The sequence below is a fragment of the Mirounga angustirostris genome, unplaced genomic scaffold, assembly GCF_029215605.1.
Source record: "Mirounga angustirostris isolate CCGP_5_RB_7025 unplaced genomic scaffold, mMirAng1.0.hap1 SCAF_8, whole genome shotgun sequence".
NCBI classification, from domain to species: domain Eukaryota; kingdom Metazoa; phylum Chordata; class Mammalia; order Carnivora; family Phocidae; genus Mirounga; species Mirounga angustirostris.
Window position 1 is genome coordinate 28,839,728 of NW_026991716.1, and position 23,718 is coordinate 28,863,445.

At 53.7% G+C, this 23,718-nt stretch overlaps 2 protein-coding genes and 1 non-coding gene across 9 annotated transcripts in view; all 3 read left to right on the plus strand.

Moving 5' to 3' along the window:
* Positions 1–6,011, plus strand: part of AIF1 (allograft inflammatory factor 1) — a 31,386-nt gene extending 25,375 nt beyond the window's left edge. Inside the window, exons 1-6 of one of the 5 annotated variants that reach the window (XM_054505779.2) lie at positions 2,199–2,354; positions 2,532–2,593; positions 2,683–2,749; positions 3,114–3,155; positions 3,341–3,503; positions 5,722–6,010. In XM_054505779.2, coding sequence (XP_054361754.1) covers positions 2,330–2,354; positions 2,532–2,593; positions 2,683–2,749; positions 3,114–3,155; positions 3,341–3,503; positions 5,722–5,857 — 495 coding nt within the window. In that variant the 5' untranslated portion in view covers positions 2,199–2,329 and the 3' untranslated portion in view covers positions 5,858–6,010. Of the gene's footprint in view, positions 1–2,198; positions 2,355–2,531; positions 2,594–2,682; positions 2,750–3,113; positions 3,156–3,340; positions 3,504–3,730; positions 4,011–5,721 lie in introns of those variants that run through there. The other 4 variants (XM_045866544.3, XM_054505777.1, XM_045866542.3 and 1 more) reach the window with 4 other exon arrangements.
* A 2,679-nt stretch (positions 6,012–8,690) lies between these two features.
* On the plus strand, positions 8,691–23,660 carry PRRC2A (proline rich coiled-coil 2A). Of its 3 annotated transcripts, XM_045866546.3 has the most exons (31): positions 8,692–8,853; positions 10,671–10,845; positions 11,346–11,523; positions 11,893–11,992; positions 12,089–12,161; positions 12,508–12,651; positions 12,811–12,962; positions 13,140–13,219; positions 13,375–13,517; positions 13,837–13,927; positions 14,021–14,237; positions 14,661–15,135; positions 15,565–15,755; positions 15,989–16,280; positions 16,685–16,895; positions 17,097–18,950; positions 19,309–19,583; positions 19,786–19,916; positions 20,142–20,271; positions 20,374–20,459; positions 20,643–20,876; positions 21,011–21,151; positions 21,274–21,342; positions 21,451–21,618; positions 21,788–21,870; positions 22,061–22,271; positions 22,362–22,460; positions 22,592–22,804; positions 22,919–23,013; positions 23,116–23,206; positions 23,325–23,660. In XM_045866546.3, the coding sequence occupies exons 2-31, from the start codon at positions 10,734–10,736 to the stop codon at positions 23,463–23,465; spliced, it is 6,480 nt and encodes a 2,159-aa protein (XP_045722502.1). In that variant the 5' UTR covers positions 8,692–8,853; positions 10,671–10,733; the 3' UTR covers positions 23,466–23,660. The 3 variants fall into 3 exon arrangements, with proteins under 3 accessions (XP_045722501.1, XP_054361755.1, XP_045722502.1); XM_045866545.3 differs by having other exon boundaries at positions 8,691–8,853; positions 22,919–23,206; XM_054505780.2 differs by lacking the exons at positions 22,919–23,013; positions 23,116–23,206 and having other exon boundaries at positions 8,691–8,853.
* LOC123838082 (small nucleolar RNA SNORA38) lies at positions 11,029–11,159 on the plus strand. Its single transcript, XR_006789417.1, has one exon. It is a non-coding gene; the product is annotated as a small nucleolar RNA SNORA38 (small nucleolar RNA).
* Positions 23,661–23,718: the final 58 nt, after the last annotated feature.

Here is a 23,718-nt window from a genome sequence, read left to right on the forward strand (position 1 = left end):
CTCCTGCTCCTTCTGCCCCACCCCAGCTCATGCTCTCTCTCTCTGTCTCTCAAATAAATAAATATTTAAAAAATAATAAAAATAAAATAAAATAAAAATAAAACTGCAGTCTCCCACAGCACTTCCTATCCCCCTTCCCTACTTTGTTTTTCTGCATAGGTACTTGCCACCTTTAATATGTTTATTATTTTTAGAATTTTTTATTTTTAGGTAACCTCTACATCCAACATGGGGCTGGAACCCCAAGATCAATCATCACATGCTCCGCTGACTGAGCCAGCCAGGCACCCCAATATGTTTATTTTTATGGTCTGTGTTCCGCAGTTAGACTGTCCTTGAGGACAAGAATTGACACTTGTTTGGATCACTGAGGTGGCATAGAGTATGCATTTGATAATTATGTGTTGAATGAATGTATGAATAAAGAAATGAATTCCCCCTACTAGGCACTGAGACCTGAGTGTAGGGTTGTAGCTTTCTCTGAAAGGAGAGAGGCTGCTACAGTAAAGGGAAGTCCAGAATTCAGAGTTCACCCCAGCATCTCCCCCCACCTGCACAGGTCAGGGAGAGGGCAGTGAGAAGTGAATACTCCCAGCTGCAGAAGGGGAAGTAAGGTGAAGGGAAGGGGAGGAGGAAAGGTGTCTCCATCGATGCTGGGGCAGGGTGGGTGGAGCTCTGGGTGGGGAGTCTGTTTTTATTTTATTTATTTATTTATTTATTTATTTATTTATTTATTTATTTATGATTTATTTATTTATTTGAGAGAGTGAGGGGGGAGGGGCAGAGGGAGAGGGAGAGAGAGAATCTCAAGCACACTCCCCACTGTGCAGGGAGCCCCCCTGCGGGGCTAGATCTCACAATCCTGAGAAACCAAGAGTCGGACAATCAACTGACTGAACCACCCAGAGTTTGGGAGGTTTGAACAAAAATGGTGGGGAGTTTGAACAAAAACGTCTTAGTGAGGGGAACCTACTAGCCTCACCTCCCCTGGAAGCAACTACTCATACGACAAAAAAAAGGAAAAAGGATATGCGTGGGGAAGACATTTATTAGAGGCTACTTACCCATTCTATCGAACCCACGGTGACTGGCCCCGATTACACATACACACCCCCCTAGTGTTGGCTTCACCCTCTGGCTCTTGTTTCCACAGATGCTGTCTCTCTCAGCACCACTTTCAGTTCCTCCAAAGAATCTACTTAAATTCACGAATTCCTGGGGCGCCTTGGTGGCTCAGATGGTTAAGCGTCTGCCTTCGGCTCGGGTCGTGGTCCCCGAGCCCCACGTCGGGCTCCTGGCTCAGCGGGGAGCCTGCTTCTCCCTCTCCCTCTGCCTCTCCCCCTGCTCATGCTCTTTCTCTCTCTCTGTATCTCTGTGTCTCAAATGAATAAACAAAAATCTTTTAAAAAAATTCTCGAGTTCCTGAGCTCTGTAGATTTCACTAAATATTTCAAGGGAGATAAGATGAATGGGTTACATTGCACATCCTAAAGCGAATAAGTACAATTCATGTGTTAGGCATTGCCATGTTTCCAAGTGCCTCTGTGGAGCTGCCAGACTGGGAGTGAAGCTTCTCTCCCTTTCCGACCCTAAACCATCTTGCCGTCCTTTTAGATCTGCCAGTGGACTTGAGATTTTTCTCCCATTCACAGCGTAGAAAAATCCAGTCAGCCCTTCCTCGGCTATGTATCCAAACCTGCGTGCCCAGACTCATGACACCCGACCAAATCCAAGTCTTAAGATTTACCTGACCCTCTGCACCTGTTCAAAGACCATTTATTTGTTCCTGAGAGTAAATAGCCTTCCCCCATACCTCCAGTGGCTTCTTTCTTTCCTGCACAGACTGGGCTCTCTTTTTTAAAAAAATATTTTATTTATTTGTTTATTTGACAGAGAGAGACACAGCGAGAGAGGGAACACAAGCAGAGGGTAGTGGGAGAGGGAGAAGCAGGTTTCCTACTGAGCAGAAAGCCTGATGTGGGGCTCGATCCCAGGACCCTGGGATCATGACCTGATCTGAAGGCAGACACTTAACGACTGAGCCACCCAGGCACCCCTAGACTGGGCTCTCCTTAAGAGGAATTTGGGAGAATGTTATTTTCTCATCTCAATCCTAGAGCCACCGGCCCTTCCTCTTGGGGTGCTCATGTCAGCAGAAGCTGAGGGGAAGTGAGGCCTGGGACTGGAGGAGGAGGGAATGAGGGGAAAGAGGAAGTTTAGGAGGGAGGCCTCCGAGGAGGCTGATGGGATAGGAGAGCCGGCGGACAGAGAGAGCACCAGCTCCATCTCTATCCACTTATCTACAGGTTTCTCCATCAACATCTGAGCTATGAGCCAAACCAGGGATTTACAGGGTAAGGAAGGTAGAAGAGGCAGAGCCTAAAATGGGAGCAAGGAGATGGACAGACCTGGGCAGGGCTAGGAGGTGGTGAGCAGGTCTAGGAGGGCAGAATTCTGATGACCCTGGGCCGGTGTGGGGGAAAGAAGAGGAATGGGGGGGTGAGGAAACATTAACCTCTGTGCCCCCTCAGGAGGAAAAGCCTTCGGGCTGCTGAAGGCCCAGCAGGAAGAGAGACTCGATGAAACCAACAAGGTAAAAGGAAGATCTGAGGGGGCAGGGCCTGGGGGGAAGGGGCCCCTGGACGAGGTGGACCTATCCTGGCTCTTGCTTTCTCCCCACAGCAGTTCCTGGATGATCCCAAATATAGCAGTGATGAGGATCTGCCCTCCAAACTGGAGACCTTCAAGAGTGAGGGGAAAACTGTAGGGGCAGATGGGGAGTGAGGAGATTTCTTGATTTCCTCAAGAACAGAGAAAGGACCTCAAAGACACAGAGTCTACATGTGTGGTGGAAAAAAGGGGGGCTGCCTCTATTGTTCCCCCTGGTTGCAGTCTCTTTCCTTGGGCTGCCCCTCTCAGCACCCTCTCTGGTTCCCTACACCTTAACAGGGTGCCTCAACCCAACCCACACTTCCTCTCCTTGCCCCACCTCCCCCTTCCACATCTTCCCCACCTAGCGCTTGGTCAGCGGCCCTTTTCTCAAGCCCCTGCCCTGCCTCGGCCTGGGACCCTCCAGCCAGCGCTTACCCTATCTGCTTTCTCCCCTCACCCAGAGAAATACATGGAGTTTGACCTGAATGGAAACGGAGATATCGGTGAGAAAAGGGTGATGGGGGGGTGTGCAGACCCAGGAAGAGGGAGGTCTCTCCTACCATGCTCCATTCCCAGTGGTTTGGGAGAGGGCCCAGCCACCAGAGTAGGAGGGACTAGAATGGGAATGGGAAGGTGAGGACAGAGAGAGAGAGGCTCCCCTTTTCTCACCCCACTCCTCTGCCTCTAGATATCATGTCCTTGAAGCGGATGCTGGAGAAACTGGGGGTCCCCAAGACCCACCTGGAGCTCAAGAAATTAATCAGGGAGGTGTCCGGCGGCTCTGGGGAGACTTTCAGCTACTCTGACTTCCTCAAGATGATGCTGGGCAAGAGATCTGCCATCCTAAAAATGTGAGGGTCCAGTGCCAACCTTTCCTATGCTTACCTGTTTTCTCCTCAACCCTACCCCCATCCCCAGGGTCACCTGCACATTACTCAGCATCCATTTCTTCCCTTCTTTAAGGGACCCTTCCAAGTTCCTATCACTATCCAATGTTCTGGTCCCTACAGCCCCCGGCATGGCCATCCCTGCTCTTCTTCCTCTTCCTCCCACCATAATAACCCCTGTCCTTTTCCAGACTTTCACAGCAGCCTAAGATTTATTCTCTCGAGAAGACTGTCCCCTGATCCCTCTGTCTCTTCCCATCTCAACCAGGATCCTGATGTATGAGGAGAAAGCGAGAGAACAGGAGAAGCCAGCAGGTCCCCCAGCGAAGAAAAATATCTCTGAGTTGCCCTAATTTGTAGTAGGGGAGATGTTGTGGGATTGATGGGGCTTCTAATGACCCCAACACGGAAAAAGGACACAGAATTGTGAGCCAGAGGTACACTAAATTAAATAAACTATCCTTCTCCAGATCAAGTCAGCTTGGTCTCTGTTTGGGGGGAGTTTTTTTCCTGGGTTTGGGAAAAAGTGAACATCTTTGAGGGAAGGGCAGCAAGGATTTGCCCATATGAGCAATCTATCCACAATTTTGTAATGTGTCAACTACAGCAGATGGTTTTGGATTTCAAGGCAGATTCCAGATATATGATAGCCTTGATCTCAAGGAATTTAGATGGGACAAAAAGACATGTACAGACAAAAAAAATACCACCCAGGCCCATGGGGAAGAGCAAGGATTATCTTTTTTTTTTTTTTTTAAGATTTTACTTTTTTTTTTTTAAAGATTTTATTTATTTATTTGAGAGAGAGAGAATGAGAGACAGAGAGCACGAGAGGGAAGAGGGCAGAGGGAGAAGCAGACCCCCTGCTGAGCAGGGAGCCCGATGCGGGACTCGATCCCGGGACTCCAGGATCATGACCTGAGCAGAAGGCAGTCGCTCAACCAACTGAGCCACCCAGGCGCCCAAGATTTTACTTTTTTTTAAGTAATCTCTACACCCAACGTGAAGCTCCAACTCACAACCCCGAGATCAAGAGTCACATGCTCTATTGACTGAGCCAGCCAGGGGCCCCAAGCAAGGATTATCTTGAACCAATATTCTCCATCACTAGTCTTTGTTACCTAACAAATCATTAAGACTCTCTGAGTCTTTCCTCAGAAAGTGGGGATAATATGATCTACCTCACGGCGCCTGGCATATCATAAGCCCTCAATAATGTTTAAAACTTGAATGGATGGATGGATAGATGGATGGATAAAAGAACTGATGTTACTGAATAGAGTAAAGGATTCACAAAACTATAAGTCCTGATAAGTTAAGCATTAAATGAGTCGTTGAGGTCCTTTTAGGGGACAAGCTGCAGAAACTGAGTCTAATGAAGGGAAAGGGGGCTTCTATTTGGAGGATATTGAGAACAGATACTGGGGATACAGAATACTTGGATGGCAGAAAGGATTAAAAAGTCAATCCCGGGGGAGCCTGGGTGGCTCAGTCATTGGGCGTCTGCCTTCGGCTCAGGTCATGGTCCCGGGGTCTTGGGATCAAGCCCTGCATCAGGCTCCCTGCTCCGCGGGAAGCCTGCTTCTCCCTCTCCCACTCCCCCTGCTTATGTTCCCTCTCTCACTGTGTCTCTCTCTCTCTGTCAAATAAATAAAATCTTAAAAAAAAAAAAAAAAGCCAATCCAAGGGAAGGAACGAACCACAGAGTTCCCAAGTCTTCAGTGAGGCTATTCCTGGACCTTTCCTCCAACAGGTCCAGATGAGGGTTAACTCTAGCAATCCCCAGACTCTGGCCACTATTTCAGATTTCCTGACTTTCTGGGGAGAGATAATCCAATTAGCCCAGCTTGTTTCATGTACTGAGAACAGGAGTGTTGGCTCTTCCCAGTGGTGAAGCCAGGTTGACCTCTTAAAGAGTGCTACAGTAAATGTATGGGACTTCAGATGAGGAGGAGATCACAGCAAGTTGGATAAAATATCTGAACGTAATAAAATCGATAGCTAAACTTATTGAGCACCCACTGTATACCATCCTAAACGCTTTCTGTATACTAATTCTCTTAATCTTTGCAACAACTCCGGTGACACCGAGGAGGATACAAAGGAGCTGGAGCTTAAATAATTCGTTCGTTCAGGATAAATAAATTGGGTTCTATTCATACATCGGACTATTATTTTACAGCAACAAGAACGAACAAACCACAGCTACATGCAACAATGTGGATGAACTTCTTCAACATAATGTTAAGCAAAAGAAGACAGACACAAAAGAACCCTTACTGTACAATTCCATCTGTATAAAGTACAAAAAAGGGTAAAACTAATATATGTTGTTATAAGTCAGGATAGTAGTAAGTCTTGGGGGAGGGCAATGACTGGAAGAGGCCCTCTAGCAGCTTCTGTGGCGCTCAAGTTTTATTTTTGGCTACATGTTCTGCTCAGTTTGTGAAAATTCATCAAAAATAAATAAATATAGTATGCTTTGATAAAAAGACTTAAAAAATCATTTGGGGGGTGCACCTGGGTGGCTCAGTCAGTTAAGTGTCTGCCTTCAGCTTAGGTCATGATCCCAGTATCTTGGGATCAAGCCCTGCATTGGGCTCTCTGCTCAGCGGGGAGCCTGCTTCTCCCTCTGTCTGCCCCTCCCCCTGCTCCTGTGTGCTCTCTCTCTCTCTCTCTCTGTCAAATAAATAAATAAAATCTTTAAAAAAAATAAAAATAATTTATTGGCCATCAACCTTGTGCCATTCCCTATTCTAGGTGGTTGGGATATAAGAGTCAACAAAACAATGATCCTTGCCATTGTGAAGTTTACATTCTGTTGTGGAAAATGGTGTAGGAGGAGGACAGACAACAAACAATAAATATAATTTAAAATATATATGATGTTAGAAGAAAAAGTAGAGCAAGTTAAAGGGGAACGGGGGTAACAGGATGGTCAGGGAAGATTAAAATTTTGAATGTGTCATCAGGGTAGGCCTCACTGAGAAGAGGACCAGCACTGAACAAAGACCTCATGGAGGTAAAGGAATGAGCAATGTGGGTTTCTGGGGGAAGAGTCAACTTGGCGAGGAAAAGAGAAGCAAAAGGGCTCCAAGGTGAGACATGCCTAGTAGAAGTAGGGAAAGTGATAAAATCATGGGGCCAAGTCATTTAGGGTCTTGTAGGCCACTCTAAGGACTTTGAGAGAAACTGAGAGGCATTGTAGAACTTTGAGCAAGGGAGTCCTTTGAGGCCTCCTTTGAGAAAAGGCCCACTCTGGCTGCAGTGCAGAGAACAGGCAGTAGGGGCAGGGGTAGACTAAAGACAAGTTAGGAGGCTGTAGCTGTAACCCAGGTGAGAGATCAAGGTGGAAGCAGTGTAAGTGAATTGGCTGGATTCTGGATATTTTCTCAAGACAGGAGTTCCTGTCTGCTTGAAAGTGGGGAGTGAAATAAAGAAGGGAGTCCATGAGGATTCCAGGGTTTTTAGCTTAACTATAATTTTTAAATTGCCACCAACTGAGATGATGAAGGCTGTGGAGAGAGCAAATTTTGAGGGTCTGGAGATCAAATGTTCGGTGTTGGACATACCGAATTTGACATGATGTTAGATAACCAAGAGGAGATGTCAAGTACATAGCTCTGTATCCAAGTCTGGAGTTTGGGAGAGAGGTCTGCATTTGGGAGTCATCAGCACATGAATGCTATTTCAAGACATGAGACTGATGTCCTTGATACACGCATGCTGGGTAAAAGATTGGGGTGAAGGCTTGACTGGAGTTGGTTTAAGAATGAATGACAGGAGGGAAATTGGTGACAGTGAATATGGATAACTCTTCCAAGAAATTTTGCTGTGGTAGGTGACCAGGGAGAGGGGGACAAGAGAATCATTTTGAATGCTTAAGAACTGAAGTCATCTCAACTATCTTAATGTGCCTCAGGATAAAACTGTTATTGGATTCTTGCTAATTTTTCTGATCTCATTTTCCATAATGGACAGACAGTCTCTTTAGTCACAACAGCTGAGAGGCACGGGTCCCTAAAACCATGCCTCTGCACATCAGTTCACTGGGCCTGAGCTGTGCACCGTCTCAAACTTGGCTAAATCCTAACTAGTTCTTCACATTTAAAAAGATCCACGTTTTTCTAGAAGCATTTCTGAACTTCCTCAGGCAGGATCTGATTTTATTCCTCTACTTTCACAATATATTGTGGATATCTCTCACGCCTTCGAAGCAGTTGTCGAATGATTTGCTGAACGGGTAGCCGGTCTGACAGGAGCATAGTAATTAGAGACAAAGGAGGGAACTAGTACCACATTTCGTAGAATGAAACCCATGTGAAGAGAATACAAACCGCCAATAGTATCAGATATACAAATATATTCATGAAAATTATAGGTTATAAAATTAAATGTCTTAGTCATTGGTTGCCGATATGTTGATCGAAGAGGTCATTCCTACCCTATCTTTGTTCAAATGATTTGCATGTATTATGCAAATAAATAGAACTAGCAAAAGAATGCCTACACCGCACGGGGCCGACGATACACTCCCCTGGACCCCAGGATTGGCCTGTCTATCCACTTCATTTGCACGACGTGATTTAATAACTAGAAGGCCCCGCCTCTTTGGTGCTTTCACCTCTCGCGAATGGACGCGTGAGTCTGGACTCTTCCACGGTTACGTAAGCCCCGCCCTCCGGCAGCTAACCCCTTCCGCCCCGTGCTCTCGCTCCATCTCCGGCGAAAGCACTGCCAGTCTTGCATCGTTTCCTTCCACTCTCCGCGTCCCTATGTCTCTCCGCTCCCATCTTTCCACGAATGCACAACGCACGCTCCGCCCCTTCCCCCCGCCCCCATAAATCGTGCAAATTCTGCGCCCTAACCGCCCAGCCGACAGGCACTGCATTCCCGCCCCCTCTACGCGTCTTAACGGCCGACGCCGGGGGCGCGTCTCTTTAGCCAACCGGCGTCCTAGCGCCTGAAAGTCCCTCCTCTTTATGCAAAGAACCTATGCCTGCTCCACACGCCCTGCTTTTTTTTTTAAACAAGGACAGCCCTCGAAGCAAAGAGGGATAGGGTAGAAGGTGCCCCGCCCTTTATGCAAATCAGGGGGCGTGTCATGCGCTGAGGGAGGCGGGAGGTGGGGGGGTGCTCCCGGGGGCGGCGGTTGCCCGGATGGGCCGTTAGTCGGAGCCCAGCCGCGGAGTGAGCGAGGGAGACGGGAGGAGCCGATCCCGGCGCCATCCGCCGCCATCCGCCCCCGCCCCACCGCCATCCCACCTCGGGGAGCCCCTAGGCCCCGGTCCCGGACCCCCGCGCACCCGGCCAGGTGAGTCTGGGGAGCCGAGTGCTAAGGCCCTTTTCCGGCGCGGGAGCGGTCGTGGCGGCGGCGGCGGCGGCGGCGGCGGTGGCGGGCCGGGGGGAGGAGAAGCTGCCATTAGCCGCCGCCATTTTGTCCTCCTGCTGCCGGGGCTTGACTGCCCCTCCCCCTCTGATACCCCAGCTTGGTACCCGCACCTCCAACCCCTCACACAGAGTCTGAGGCCTGCCCCTAACCACCCACATTCCTGGCTTTATGGGGCGACCCCCTCTCCTGGGCCCCTAACTCCCCAACCTCAGCTGCGCTCTTGGCCTCTTCACCCCAATCTGTGAGTCCCCTTCCCCGCCGCCAGTCTGGGGTGGGCCGCGCCCGCCGATCTTCGGAGAGTCTCCTTTCTTCCATATTGGGCCACCCTGCCATCACCCAGTGCTTGGATTTCCCATTCTTGACGCCCCTCTTCGCGTCGAGTCACTCCCACCCTGGAACCCTGCTTTTATCCTACATGTTTGCTTTCTACGTTTCTCAGTCTTTCTCTGCTTTTTCATTTTTCTTATTTCTTCTCTGTCTCAACCCCCCCTTTTTTTCTTGGGTTTCCTGACATTGCCCTCTTACTTTGCTCTGTATCTTTTCTTTACCATTTCTGGTTAAGTGTATTATTTCCCAGCTGCTTTCGTGTTGATCCTCTTTTATTAGTGTTACTCCACATTTGTCTATCCCCTTTTTATTCATGTATTTATTTTTCGAAGATTGGAGTCTTTAAACACCTACAGGGCAACCCCCACTCCTTCATCTTACCTGTCTTAAAGTTTTCCCTGTTTTTCATCCTGATTTTACCCAGTTTTTATCGTGGGCCTGCCTGGATTTCCCACCACCTCCCATCTCTTTCCTGTACGCCATTCCTTCCTATAAATGAATGCCTGGTCACTCAGGAACCAACTGACGATGCAGAGTTTGGCCTGCTTGGGGAGGAAGGGATATTGGGGAAAGAGATGACTGCTGATGGCTGTTCTTACTGGGAGTAGGAAAATGAAGTTGGTTCTGGCTTTGGCCCCGTGGTTACAGTGTGTGCTTGAGGTGGCTCCATAATGTTTTGTTTTTCTCATATCTGCATAGGGTAAGCCAGAGCCCACCAGTGTTTTCATCTGGAGACCAGATTTTTTCCAGGAGCCGGGATGGGGGCAAGTGTAGGAAAAAATGGGGTGAATATTCCAAATACTTGGGGTCTGTAGCCTGGGAGTATGTAGAGCCCCAATTCCACGAGGAATTATCTGGCACTAGCCCGTAGTCTGGCTGAGCAAGCTCATAAAATCGTTAAACTCCCGGCATACCTTCGTGCAGACCTCCCCAGATGGGAGCGAGGCTGCTGGGAAAGGAACCTGGGGCACAGTTAGGGAGCTGGTGTCTAATAAGTCAGGGATTTAAAGCTCTGTTTTTTGCAGGATGGAGCTGTCTGCCTCTTTCTGGTTTTCTCTGGGGCTGGGACTTGCCATGTTTTATCATACATCTCTGGAATGCTTTTTGTGGAGGGGGAAGAGATTATTACTTGGAATAATGAAGAAGCGGCTATCCTTTATAGACTGGCACAAAAGGAAGTGTGTGTCTACTACTAGGAGCATACCAGATTTTTTATTTGGATTTCCTTGGCAAGAGGTGTCTGGGGGAAAGAGGGACCATGGCATTTGGACTCTGGGAGTTGCTTAAAGGGACTGGGAGTTTGAATAGGCTGGAGGAAAAGACATCAGAGGGCCAAGTGTCTGGGCCCCTAACGAAAATGCAAAGGAGCATCTAGGGAGCAGAGACTGAAACACTTGGTGTCTGGCCCACAGGCTCCGGCACGTTTTGGGGGAGGTGCCTGCAGGACCCAACCTACTCAATGAGCTTCCAGCGCAATGTCCGATCGCTCGGGGCCGACTGCCAAGGGGAAGGATGGAAAGAAGTATTCCTCGCTCAACCTGTTTGATACGTATAAGGGCAAGTCCTTAGAGATCCAGAAACCCGCTGGTGAGGGTCCTGCCAAGATGTTCCTAATTTCTAGAGGCTGGGCATGAATGGGGCATACATTTTAAAGCTTTCTGAAGGGAAATGGTTATAGTACAAGTATCAAAAGACTACAGGAACACTAGAGACTCCCAGCTTTATCTTGGGTCCCGTAGGGAACGTTGGGCTTTGGATGAACACCAGTGACCCTCCTACAAAGGCGTGTCTGTAGTTCCCTGTCTTTGGACACGTAAGAATTGGAGGCAAAGAAATGTGGATTTGGAGAAGCCTGGGGCCAGCTTGCTCCCTGCAGGCTCAAGGTGAACCATCCAACAAAGAAGCATCAAGTGTAATACATCTTAGTGTTTGGAGTGGAATTTCAGAGATTGCTGAGGGCAAAGGAAGGAGGGGTTTCTAAAAGAAGTTTGGTAATAAGACATTGAGGAGGTACAAATGGGGCCTAGGGTAGGAAGCTGTCCGATCACCCATGTGGGGTGTTCTTCACCCTCCCATCTTTTCTCCAGTTGCCCCTCGCCATGGCCTGCAGAGTCTCGGGAAAGTTGCCATTGCCCGGCGTATGCCACCCCCAGCCAACCTTCCAAGCCTGAAAGCCGAGAACAAAGGCAATGACCCCAACGTCTCATTAGTGCCGAAAGACGGAACAGGATGGGCAAGCAAACAGGAGCAGTCCGACCCCAAGAGGTAGACAGAGGTCTGGGGGACCTAGAGTGATGACCATTTTAACTTCGAACTTCAGGATGGATTGGGGCTTGGTCTAGCCCAGCCACATAAGATCCAGAGACTGAGGGAAGCCTCGGTCTTTCTTGGTTATTCCAGGGCTCCTGTTAGGGGACTAAGGAATTACACTTTTAGCTTTCTGTAGAAGGTAGAAGGAAGGGATCAACAAACAGGTGACAGCCTACATGGGGTGACTAAGTTATGGTATTTTGTCACAAGTACTTGTGAATAGTAACAAATGGGCTTGGGTTCACTTCCTGTCCTCCACCAATTGGACAAGTAGGGGAGGCATCTCAGGTCCTGGATAACCTTCATGTCCTACCATCCCCTTAGTTCCGATGCCTCAACCGCTCAGCTGCCGGAGTCGCAGCCACTGCCGGCTTCACAGACGCCTGCCTCCAACCAACAGAAACGACCCCCAGCAGCCCCCGAGGTATGTGAAGAACTGGATGGTACTGAAGGCTGGGAGCAAGAATGGTTTGTAGTTCTACCACCCACAGCACCATTTATTATTTCTCTGCTTTCCCAGAACACTCCTTCGGTTCCAAGCGGGGTAAAGTCCTGGGCACAAGCCAGCGTCACCCATGGAGCACATGGAGATGGTGAGTGCAGGGCTGCTTGGGGAGCTTGCTCTGTGCGCTGTGGTAGGCAGGAGCCCTGCACTATACCTTCAGCAGAGTGTTCTTGGTTCTCAATGGCTAAATTTTGGGCCCCATATTCGGTTTCATGGGCTACATGAGCAAGTTCGTTTCTGTCTTATGTGAGGCTGACGGGGGTGTCCCAGGACTGACCTTGTTTATTGGGAAATGAGTACACAGTGCATAGGGGGTGAGTTTGAAAGTAGGAATTTGATGGTCTGGTATTATCAGAGCCTTCGATTTTTGTGGTAAATTCTCAGTAAATATGGTTTTTTGGTATTTTTTGGTTTGCTACTCTGCACCCCAACAGGTGGAAGGGCATCAAGCCTACTGTCACGATTCTCTCGAGAGGAATTTCCGACCCTGCAGGCGGCTGGCGACCAGGACAAGGCTGCCAAGGAAAGGGAGTCTGCCGAACAGTCGTCTGGGCCCGGACCAAGCCTCCGCCCCCAAAGTGAGTGGTTGTCATTTGTGAGTTGAGTGGGTGGGTGAGTGGTTGGTTAGGTTTTGGCCAGAACAGTATCTTACTCCATTTCAGAGCTAAGTGCTGGCTTATTCACCTTTTCCCCATCATTTTTAGTTATGTTCTCTCTTTGCCTTTTCGAAAATACAGATTCTACAACTTGGAGGGACGGAGGTGGGCGTGGCCCTGATGAGCTGGAGGGCTCAGACTCCAAACTTCATCACAGCCATGATCCCCGGGGGGCGCTACAGCCTTCGGGCCCACCCCAGTTCCCTCCCTACCGCGGAATGATGCCGCCCTTCGTGAGTATCTTGTTTTGGAGTGGTTGCACTTGGAAGCTAGAGAGTTAGCAACTAGGACTTAGCTTTTGGAGGAGACGGAAAGAAAGCAGGGGCCTATGATAGAGAGAAGGACGAAAGGTTTAGGGAGCTGGTTGCATATTTGACCCTCTAAGCATCTGCTGTTGGGCCATTTTGCAGATGTATCCCCCATATCTCCCGTTCCCTCCGCCCTATGGACCCCAGGGGCCTTACCGATACCCTACTCCTGATGGGCCCAGGTGAGTAATCCAGGTCTGGGATTGGATTCTGGTTGGGGACAGGGGAAGCCTCTTAGAAAGGGAGATGGTCTTCTGGCCCAGAGGCTTGAGTCTTATATGTGGTTCGACAACATGCCATCTTTGACACTCTCTCCCATTTGTCTTTTCACACACAGCCGTTTCCCCCGTGTGGCGGGCCCTCGGGGTTCAGGGCCGCCAATGCGCCTTGTAGAGCCTGTAGGTCGGCCTTCAATTCTTAAAGAGGATAATCTCAAAGAGTTTGACCAGTTGGACCAGGAGAATGATGATGGTTGGGCAGGTTAGTGCATATGAAGGATGAAGCGTTTTGGTCTCAGAAGTCAAAATCTGATGAATAAATAGGGGATTGTGTGGGAGAAATTGCGTGGGAGAAAGGGAGACACTGAAGGGTAGGGCATACACATGGCGGAAAGCCAAGTTCTGGTAAAGAACTGAGAGGTGTGGGAATGCCAGGACTCACAGTGCAGCTTCGTGCAGAGGCGGGTTGGTGTTGGGAGTGCATCGCACTACATAATACCAGATCCTTTCCTGTGTTCCAGAAGTGATCTGAGGTTGGAGAGCAGAAGGCTTGGCTTATCGCTTTTCATTTTTCCCCATAGGGGCCCACGAAGAGGTCGACTACACTGAAAAGCTCAAGTTCAGTGATGAGGAAGACGGGCGAGACTCCGATGAGGAGGGAGCTGAGGGCCAGTGAGTTAGGGGGCTCAGTTTCTCTCGCAGTAATACCCTCTTAAAGGAGCTGGTTTCCAGCTGATTTTAATTCCACTGTTGGTCTGCTCACAGCAAGGAGTCCCAATCAGCTGCTGGTGAGGAACGGCCCCCTGAAGCAGATGGCAAAAAGGGCAACTCCCCCGGCAGCGAACCGCCCCCTCCCAAGACGGCCTGGGCAGAGACCTCTCGGCCTCCAGAGACAGAGCCGGGGCCTCCTGCCCCAAAGCCTCCCCCACCCCCACCTCACCGGGGCCCCGCTGGGAACTGGGGCCCCCCTGGGGACTACCCAGTGAGTGTCTACAATGAGGGCTTGAGAAGGGTCAGTTGTGGGAGATGAGTGTTGGCTGAGAAGTTGAAGCACTAATAATAGAGGAAGCTGGGGGGAGGGTCAGGAATGGGCTACAGGAAGTGTAAAGCAGTGGAGCATCTCTGAAAAGCATCCAGAGCATCTCTGGAACGTCTTTGGTTACGGGAGTCTGGGTTAAAAGAAATCGGGATGCTAGTGAGGAAGAACGAGGAGGCCTGGGTGTTCGGGTCTCTGAAAGGAGAGAGGAAACGGGTAAGATTAGGATGAGTTTTTCCCTACCCAAAGAGGCTCCCAACCCAAGGCCAGTGCCTGCCCCCACAGCTAGAGTGAGTTGGTCAGTCTGTGAAAAAGACAAGAAATCTGACGACTAACACCTCTGGCCCTGCCGGGTCTGCCCATTGACAGGATCGGGGGGTCCCTCCCAGCAAGCCCCCAGCACCCGAAGACGAGGATGAGGCCTGGCGGCAGCGGCGAAAACAATCTTCATCTGAGATCTCCCTGGCTGTGGAGCGGGCCCGGCGCCGGCGAGAAGAGGAGGAGCGTCGCATGCAGGAGGAGCGCCGGGCAGCCTGCGCCGAAAAGCTCAAGCGACTTGATGAGAAGTTTGGGGCGCCTGACAAGCGGCTCAAAGCAGAGCCTGCTGGCCCACCAGCTGCTCCTCCCGCCCCAGCTCCGCCACCTGTAGTCCCCAAAGAACTCTCTGCACCTCCAGCTCCTCCACCAGCACCAACCCCAACACCAGAAAAAGAACCGGAAGAGCAGACCCAGGCCCCTCCTGCCCAGCCCACGCCCGCTGCAGGTGTGGTTCCGGCTCCCACACCAGCCAGCGGGGGCGGCGGCCCCGGTAGTATGGGCGGCGGCAGCTTCGAAGCCAGCGCAGGTATGGAGATGGCGACAGGGCACGCCCGGGCATCCTAGTTCTCTCTCGGGGCCGAGGGCACGGGTGGTAAGCATGGGAGGAGATGAAGCCGAAGGCAGTGGTTTCCGTGTATCGGATTGTCAGTGGTGGAGGACCAGAGGGGTCCCTTTGCTCGTACGGGTATTTAAGGAGAGGGAGGTTTTCCTCTCGGAGCTCCTGAATAAGCAGTAACCTGAGAGCACTTTCCGAAAGCTCAGCACGGAGCGAGACTGAAGACAGGGTCTGTTGCTTTGGTGGTTTCATGGGCAGTTCGCACCACCATCATTGGCTCTTGGAGTAAGCGCTTAGCTTTCAGGGAGGCTGCCGGAGGTGAGGGCGGGGCTCGTGGGGCTATTCGTGGCAGGTTTTGGGGGATTGGGTCACTCTGAGGATTATCTTTTGTTGATGCAGTGGAACCCCAACTGCCCTCAAAAGAGGCTTCTGAACAACCAGAAGAGGTTCCCTCTCCTGCTACGACACCGGCCCCAAAGGTGGAACCCAAGGGTGATGGGGTTGGCCCCCCCCGGCAGCCCGCCAGTCAGGGCTTGGGCTACCCTAAATACCAGAAGTCGTTGCCGCCGCGGTTCCAGCGCCAGCAGCAGGTGAGAGGCTGCTCTCCCCCGGTAAGAGTGGTCCCCTCCCTGGCTCCCCCGTGCATCCCGCTCGGGGGGTGCCTTCCGGGTCCCTCTACTGCTTCTGTCTCTGGTGTGTCACACAGGTGTCCATCCAGTGCTAGTGTCTGTCGCGTGCGTGTGTTAGCTTTGCTTCTGGCCTTGTTGCCTGCGGGGCAGGCCCGGGGCCCTGATGCCCCCGGCCCCCTGCTGTCCTCCCCCAGGAGCAGCTCTTGAAGCAGCAGCAGCAGTGGCAGCAGCACCAACAGGGTTCCGCCCCAGCCACTCCGGTACCACCGTCCCCACCGCAGCCCGTGACCATGGGGGCAGTGCCGGCTCCACAGGCTCCGCCCCCGCCCCCCAAGGCCCTGTACCCAGGTGCGCTGGGCCGGCCCCCACCCATGCCCCCGATGAACTTTGATCCCCGCTGGATGATGATACCTCCTTATGTGGACCCCCGGCTCCTCCAGGGCCGGCCCCCTCTGGACTTCTACCCTCCTGGTGTGCACCCCTCTGGTAAGGGCCCTTGAGGGGGGCAGGTAGGGGACACCGCAGTCCTGGGAAGTGGCTACACGCATCTCACTGTGTAGATGAAGGGTCATGGGTGAAGGAGGGGGAGGGTACGTGCTTAGTGTTGCTGAGAGCACTCTTCATTTCAGGAATGGCCTTGGGAAAGAAAGAGTGGGCTTTCATTGGCCAGGATTTACTTGGGTTCATCGATTGGTTTGTAGAGAAGCTGAGTGGATATGGATAAGATAATTCTTTAAGGAGAGCGTGTCAGGCTCAGGCTTGCCAGGAATAAGAGATGGAGAAGTTGACGTCGACATGACTGAGAGAAGTAGAATGGGGAGATGCTTTTTGAGCTGGAGGGCCTGTCATATAGGAGAGGGTTAGCTTTCTCATCCCTTTTGTTTTCTTAGGCTTAGTTCCCCGGGAGCGCTCAGACAGTGGGGGTTCAAGCTCAGAACCGTTTGAGCGCCACGCACCTCCCCTGTTACGGGACCGGGGCACCCCACCAGTGGATCCAAAGTTGGCCTGGGTAGGAGATGTCTTCACCACCACACCCACCGATCCCCGCCCTCTTACCTCCCCACTGCGCCAGGCTGCCGATGAGGATGACAAGGGGATGCGGTGAGTCTGTAGCGGATGTGGGTGCATTTGCCAGTGAAAGGACTTGGGTTAGGAGAAAAGGTTCTTTGGATTATTGGTGAGGTGACAGGAATAATGTAAGAGAAGTGTCGGGGTGGTAATAGAGTGGTCTCTTTCTCCACCTAGTTCCGGTTTTCCTCATTCTAAGATACTTAATTTCCACTTTTTTCTGTCTCTTTTTAGGAGCGAGACGCCTCCAGGACCCCCCCCGCCACCCTATCTGGCCAGTTACCCAGGCTTTCCTGAGAATGGAGCCACTGGGCCCCCGATCCCTCGCTTCCCTCTGGATGAACCAGGTCCCCCAGGGCCCCGTCCACTCCCCTGGCCCCCAGGCAATGATGAAGCCACCAAGGTACAAGCTCCGCCACCCAAGAAGGAAAGCCCCAAGGAGGAGACCCCGCAGCTGACGGGGCCAGAAGCCGGCCGAAAGCCCAGCCGCACAGTTGGAGGCCAAGGCCCCCCTCCACCTCGCAGAGAGAGCCGCACTGAGACCCGCTGGGGCCCTCGCCCAGGCAGCAGTCGTCGTGGGATCCCTCCAGAGGAACCAGGGGCCCCTCCCCGCCGGGCTGGGCCTATAAAGAAGCCCCTACCACCTGCGAAAGCCGAAGAGCTGCCTCCCAAGCCACTGGAGCAGGGCGATGAAAGCCCCAGGGCTCCAAAGCCAGAGCTCCTCAAGACGGCGAAGGGGAAGATGGGGGTCCCCAGGGAGATCCCACCCAGTGGGAATCTTTCCCCTGCCCCAAGGCTCCGGAGGGATTACTCCTATGAAAGAGTGGGTCCCGCCTCTTGCCGGGGCCGGGGCCGGGGCGAGTATTTTGCCAGAGGGAGGGGTTTTCGGGGGACCTATGGGGGCCGGGGGCGGGGAGCCCGGAGCCGAGAGTTCCGTAGTTACCGAGAGTTCCGGGGAGACGATGGGCGTGCAGGCGGGGCAGGGGGACCGAACCAGCCCCTGGCACCTCGAGGCCGCACTGCCAGCGAGACACGAAGCGAGGGTTCGGAGTACGAAGAAATCCCCAAGCGGCGCCGGCAGCGGGGCTCAGAAACAGGCAGTGAGACCCATGAGAGCGATCTGGCCCCCTCAGACAAGGAGGCTCCCCCGCCCAAGGAGGGAGTGCTCACCCAAGTCCCTCTTCCTCCTCCACCATCGGGAGCCCCTCCTTCGCCAGCCCCAGCCCGCTTTTCCACCGCCCGAGGCGGGCGCGTCTTCACTCCCAGAGGAGTGCCATCCCGTCGGGGCCGGGGGGGCGGGCGGCCCCCTCCACCTGTTTGTCCAGGCTGGAGCCCTCCCACCAAGTCCCTGGTTCCTAAGAAGCCTCCATCAGTTCCTTTGCCACCCAGTAAGGAGCCTTTGAAAGAGAAACTGATCCCAGGGCCTCTGTCCCCCGTGGCCCGGGGAGGTGGCAGTGGGGGCGGCAGCGTGGCCATGGGTGTGGAAGATGGGGAGCGGCCCCGACGGAGGCGGCACGGGAGGGCTCAGCAGCAGGACAAACCGCCTCGGTTCCGGAGGCTGAAACAGGAACGGGAGAATGCTACCAGGGGGGCAGAGGGCAAGCCCTCTTCCCTAGCCCTTCCAGCCACTGTCTCTGGAGCAGAGGAGACCGCGTCCGGGCCCCCGCCCCCTCGCCGCACAGCTGCCAAGTCTCCAGATCTGTCAAACCAGAACTCCGACCAAGCCAATGAGGAATGGGAGACCGCGTCAGAGAGCAGCGACTTCGCCAGTGAGCGCCGGGGGGACAAGGAGGCTCCCCCACCCGCGCTGCTGGCCCCCAAAGCTGTGGGAACTCCTGGGGGCAGTGGGGGTGGAGCCGGCCCAGGCATTTCAACCATGTCCCGCGGAGAGCTGAGCCAGAGGGCCAAGGATTTGAGCAAGCGGAGCTTCTCGAGTCAGCGGCCAGGCATGGAACGGCAGAACAGGCGCCCGGGCCCCGGTAGCAAGGCCGGCGCTGGCAGCAGCGGCGGAGGTGGCGGGGGACCTGGAGGGAGGACCGGCCCGGGGCGAGGGGACAAGAGGAGCTGGCCCTCTCCGAAGAACCGGAGGTGGGTAGGGTCCGGTCGGGCTGTTGAGTCTGTTCCTGGGGTTAAGCAGTGGGGGCGGGGAGAGCGCCTGAAGGAAAGAGCACATGGGTGCTGAGGAGTGGGGGGTCAGAGGGCACGGGCTGCTAGGCCCCGCACAGCCCCGTCTAGGGAAGGTAACCGGAAAGCAGTTACCGATGGAGCCGGGAGCGTGCACGTATTCTCTGTTCTTTGTTTTCCGCCTCAAAGACCCAGAATTCCTTAGACGTACTTGGAAATACCTGGAGTTTCACAGGGAAGCGGGAGAAGTTGGCGGATTGGACTGGTAGGGAAAGTGTTAATAATTCCGGGAATATTGGAGCTGGTGCTCTGTTTCCTTCAGCCGACCTCCTGAGGAGCGGCCCCCGGGACTTCCTCTGCCGCCCCCACCGCCCAGCAGTTCTGCTGTCTTCCGCCTGGACCAGGTTATCCACAGCAACCCCGCTGGCATCCAGCAGGCTCTGGCCCAGCTCAGCAGCCGCCAGGGGGGTGCAGCTGCACCAGGGGGGCACCCGAGGCCCAAGCCTGGGCCTCCCCAAGCCCCTCAAGGCCCCTCCCTTCGGCCCCCAACCCGCTACGACGCTCAGAGGGCCGCCACCACCAGCAGTGTCAGTTCAGGTAAGCTGGAGGGGCTAAGGGTGGGAATGTCTCCATCCACAGAGCAGGTCAGGGGGCAGAGGGGGAGGAGCCTAGCCTGGGGGCCCTGATGCTGGGTGTCTGGACTGAGCAAGGGTGGAAGGACTGGGAAGTGGGCTAACGGGAACAGCTAGGGTCAGTGATAGAGCAAAGCAGATGCTGATGGATTTTCCCTTTTCCCCAGACCCTCAGTTCGAGGAGCCAGGGCTGATGGTGAGGGGGGTGAGCGGGACTCCCCGGGACTCTGCTGGGGTTAATTCCTTCCCCCCAAAACGGCGGGAGCGGCCTCCCAGAAAACCGGAGCTGCTGCAGGAGGTGAGGGCTGGAGCTTGAGGTTGTGCTTCACTGCTCTTACTCCTGAAGGTTCTCGCTTACATTTTCTCCATTTCCGTGTTCTCATCACTGTGTGCTGTCCTTAAATTCTCAGTATTAGTCACTGCCTGTCTCCTCTCACCTTTTTTGCCGCACTCTGGCCCAATCTCTTCCAGTCCCCAGTTCGCACCTCATTCATGTTTTGCCTCTGGCCTTTTTCACCTTTAGGAGTCTTTGCCACCTTCTCATAGCTCTGGATTCTTGGGCCCGAAGCCTGAGGGCCCAGGCCCTCAGGGAGAGTGCAGAGACGCAGGGAAGGAGGCCCTGACTCCTCACATCTGGAACCGTTTACATACTGGTGAGTAAGCCTGGGGGGATGGGGGAGAGCTATGTCAGAGGGCGGAGAGGGCAGGGTGGTCTCGGGACAGTCTCACCCTTTGCTGTCTGGTGCTCTGCGCAGCCACTAGCCGGAAGAGTTACCGGTCTGGCTCCGTGGAGCCCTGGATGGAACCCCTGAGCCCTTTTGAGGACGTGGCTGGAACAGAGGTAAGTGATGATGGGAGGGAGTGTCTGGGCTGGGATTCTTCCCCACCTGTCCTGGGTTGTCTGGGGCTACTCACCTCCGTAGTTTGTTCTCTCCTTTCTTCAGTTTGTGTATTTGTGAGCATCAGTTAGGTGTTGGGGTGCTTTCTACCTTGATTTTGTTAATTGCTTTTCCACTCCTCTCAGATGAGTCAGTCTGACAGTGGGGTGGACCTGAGTGGGGACTCTCAGGTGTCGTCAGGTCCCTGCAGCCAGCGAAGTTCCCCTGATGGAGGACTCAAGGGAGCAGCAGAGGGGCCTCCCAAGCGGCCTGGAGGCCCCTCACCCCTGAATGCTGTTCCTGGTGAGGGTCCACCTGGTTCTGAACCCTCTGAACCTCCTAGGAGACGGCCACCTGCTCCCCATGATGGGGACAGAAAGGTAAAAGACCAAGAAAAGAGAAGAGGAATGTTTCTGGGACTCTGACTTTGGCCCCACGTTTGTTTCCTCTTTATCTGTGCCTGTGTGTTCTGGGCATTCCTTCATTTGGGTTTCCTTTTACTTCCCCACCCCAGGAGCAGCCCCGGGAGCAGCCTCTGCCCCCCGGCCCCATTGGCACAGAACGATTGCCGCGGACAGACCGAGGCCCAGAGCCTGGCTCCCTCCGGCCATCCCATCGACCAGGCCCCCCTGTCCAGTTTGGCACCAGTGACAAGGTGTGCATGGGCAGGATCTGAGTATCTTGCGGTGGGTGGAGAGGAAGGGAAGGACTGGAGGTGGGATGTGGGGGATGCACATCTTGAGTCACAAGTCGATCTCCGCTGCATCACTACCACAGGACTCGGACCTGCGCCTAGTGGTCGGAGACAGTCTAAAAGCAGAGAAGGAGCTAGCAGCAGTCGCTGAGGTGAGTGGGCGCGTTCGGCGGAAAGGCCTTCAGTTTCTAGGGAAAACGGCTGGGGGTGACCTGGACGTTCAGGAAGCCGACACTGCTCCTGACCATGCTTTTTCACAGGCCATCCCCATATCCCGAGACTGGGAGCTGCTCCCCAGTGCTTCTGCCTCAGCTGAGCCACAATCCAAGAACCTGGGTTCTGGGCACTATGGCCCAGAGCCCAGCTCCTCAGGCCAGCGCTTGTACCCTGAGGTCTTCTACGGCAGTCCCGGGCCTCCCAGTTCGCAGGTAGGTCCTGCTTCCTGTCCCGTGACCCCTTTCTTCCTGCTGTCCCTCACAGTCCGGCCTTTCCAATTTGTGTAGTTGTAAACCGTCATGGCTTTTACTGTAGTAGGTGGGGTGGGCGATCTTTCCTTGACCAGAAAAACTGGAGCTATTCAGCCTTGCCCTCCCACAGGTCTCGGGGGGAGCCATAGACTCTCAGTTACATCCCAACAATGGAGGTTTCCGCCCTGGGACACCCTCCCTTCACCCTTACAGGTAAGAGTAGATGCCCGTTGATCTCAGAAGGAAAGGGGGAACGGTGTTTCCGTGGGAGGGAAGGGGGGAAGACCTGTTTCAAAGGTACCAAAAGCTGGTAGACTTAGAACAAAGGAATAAATGATCCTGGTTTCCTGAGTCCTCTCCCTGCACCTGAATTATCATTTGTTTTTTGGTTTTCCTTCTCCAGATCACAGCCCCTGTACCTCCCCCCGGGCCCAGCGCCCCCCTCGGCACTGCTTTCCGGGGTAGCTGTCAAGGGCCAGTTCTTGGATTTCTCCGCACTGCAAGCAGCAGAGCTGGGGAAGTTGCCAGCTGGAGGAATCCTGTACCCTCCACCTTCCTTCCTTTACTCTCCAGCTTTCTGCCCCAGCCCTTTGCCCGACCCACCCTTGCTTCAGGTGAGAGGTGGGCAGGTGCTATGCTTCAGGAGTTGGAAGGGAGGGAATGCTTTTGGGGGAGTTGACATTGCTCCCCGTGGTCCCCAACAGGTGCGCCAGGATCTGCCATCCCCCTCAGATTTTTATTCGACTCCTCTGCAACCTGGTGGCCAAAGTGGCTTCCTCCCCTCAGGGGCCCCTGCTCAGCAGGTACCTCTTGTCATGCCTTTTGCCCTTCATTCTGTTTTTCTATCCAGCCTCTGGCTTTTTCATGTCTCACTGTATTTCTGGTTTTCTGACCTTCTTCCCCGCGCCCCCCCCCCCCCAATTTCTTCCTGTAGATGCTTCTACCCATGGTGGACTCCCAGCTGCCTGTGGTGAACTTTGGCTCCCTGCCAGCAGCACCACCTCCTGCCCCACCGCCCCTCTCTCTGTTACCTGTGGGCCCTGCTCTGCAGCCCCCCAGCCTGGCTGTGCGGCCCCCACCTGCTCCTGCCACTCGGGTGCTGCCTTCACCTGCCAGACCTTTCCCCCCTAGCTTGGGGCGAGCAGAGGTAAGGTACCGGAACTGAAGGGCTGGGGATCTCCCACGAGCTCGCGGTAGGGATTCAGGATCTCAAGAGGAGTTGGGCTGAGAGGCAGGAGGCTCATGAATTTGTTTCCTTCAGCTGCACCCAGTGGAACTGAAGCCGTTCCAGGATTATCGGAAACTGAGCAGCAACCTTGGGGGACCCGGGTCATCACGTACTCCCCCAACTGGAAGGCAAGAAGAGGGAGGGGGATGCAGATTTCCCAGCCTTAATGGCATTCTCAGGGGCCCAGGGAGCAGGTGTCAGGCTTGCCTTCAACAGCCTTCCTCCCGTAGGTCTTTCTCGGGCCTGAATTCCCGTCTCAAGGCCCCGCCTTCTACCTACAGCGGAGTCTTCCGCACCCAGCGCATCGACCTCTACCAGCAGGTGAAGGGAGAGAGCCCTGTGGCCCCAAGTCTGAATCCAAGAGTTACCACCTGAGTTCCTGTCTTTCCATCCCTGGCCTCCCAGTGTGACTGATCCTTGCCCGTGTACTGTCCCCCAGGCCTCCCCACCGGATGCCCTGCGCTGGATGCCGAAGCCCTGGGAGCGGACGGGGCCACCTTCTCGAGAGGGGCCTTCCCGACGGGCAGAGGAGCCTGGGTCCCGAGGGGACAAGGAGCCTGGGTTGCCCCCACCCCGCTGAGGGAGTTCCCCTTGCCCCCCACCCCCCGGGGCTTGTATATAGATTATAAATATATAAGGGGGAAAGGGGTGGGTGGGGAGGGGTTGTGGGGCTGGGGCCTTGCTTCCCCTCCACCCCCTTCCCCTGGTCCCCTATCCCTGGGGCCGTTTGTTAAAAAAGAATAATAAAAGGATTAAAAAATTTTTTCTGAAATGATTTTGGGGATGGGTTGGTTGTTTGCAATCCCTTGTAGCGGTACGGTGCCCAGGGATCT

Bases quoted from the DNA above. Each gene is read 5' to 3' on its own strand.
- PRRC2A (XM_045866545.3), top strand. From the start codon at position 10,734: ATGTCCGATCGCTCGGGGCCGACTGCCAAGGGGAAGGATGGAAAGAAG. The intron at 13,220-13,374 runs GTGAGTAATCCA...TTTCACACACAG, and splicing joins CCTACTCCTGATGGGCCCAG to CCGTTTCCCCCGTGTGGCGG. The intron at 22,461-22,591 runs GTACCTCTTGTC...TTCTTCCTGTAG, and splicing joins CAGGGGCCCCTGCTCAGCAG to ATGCTTCTACCCATGGTGGA.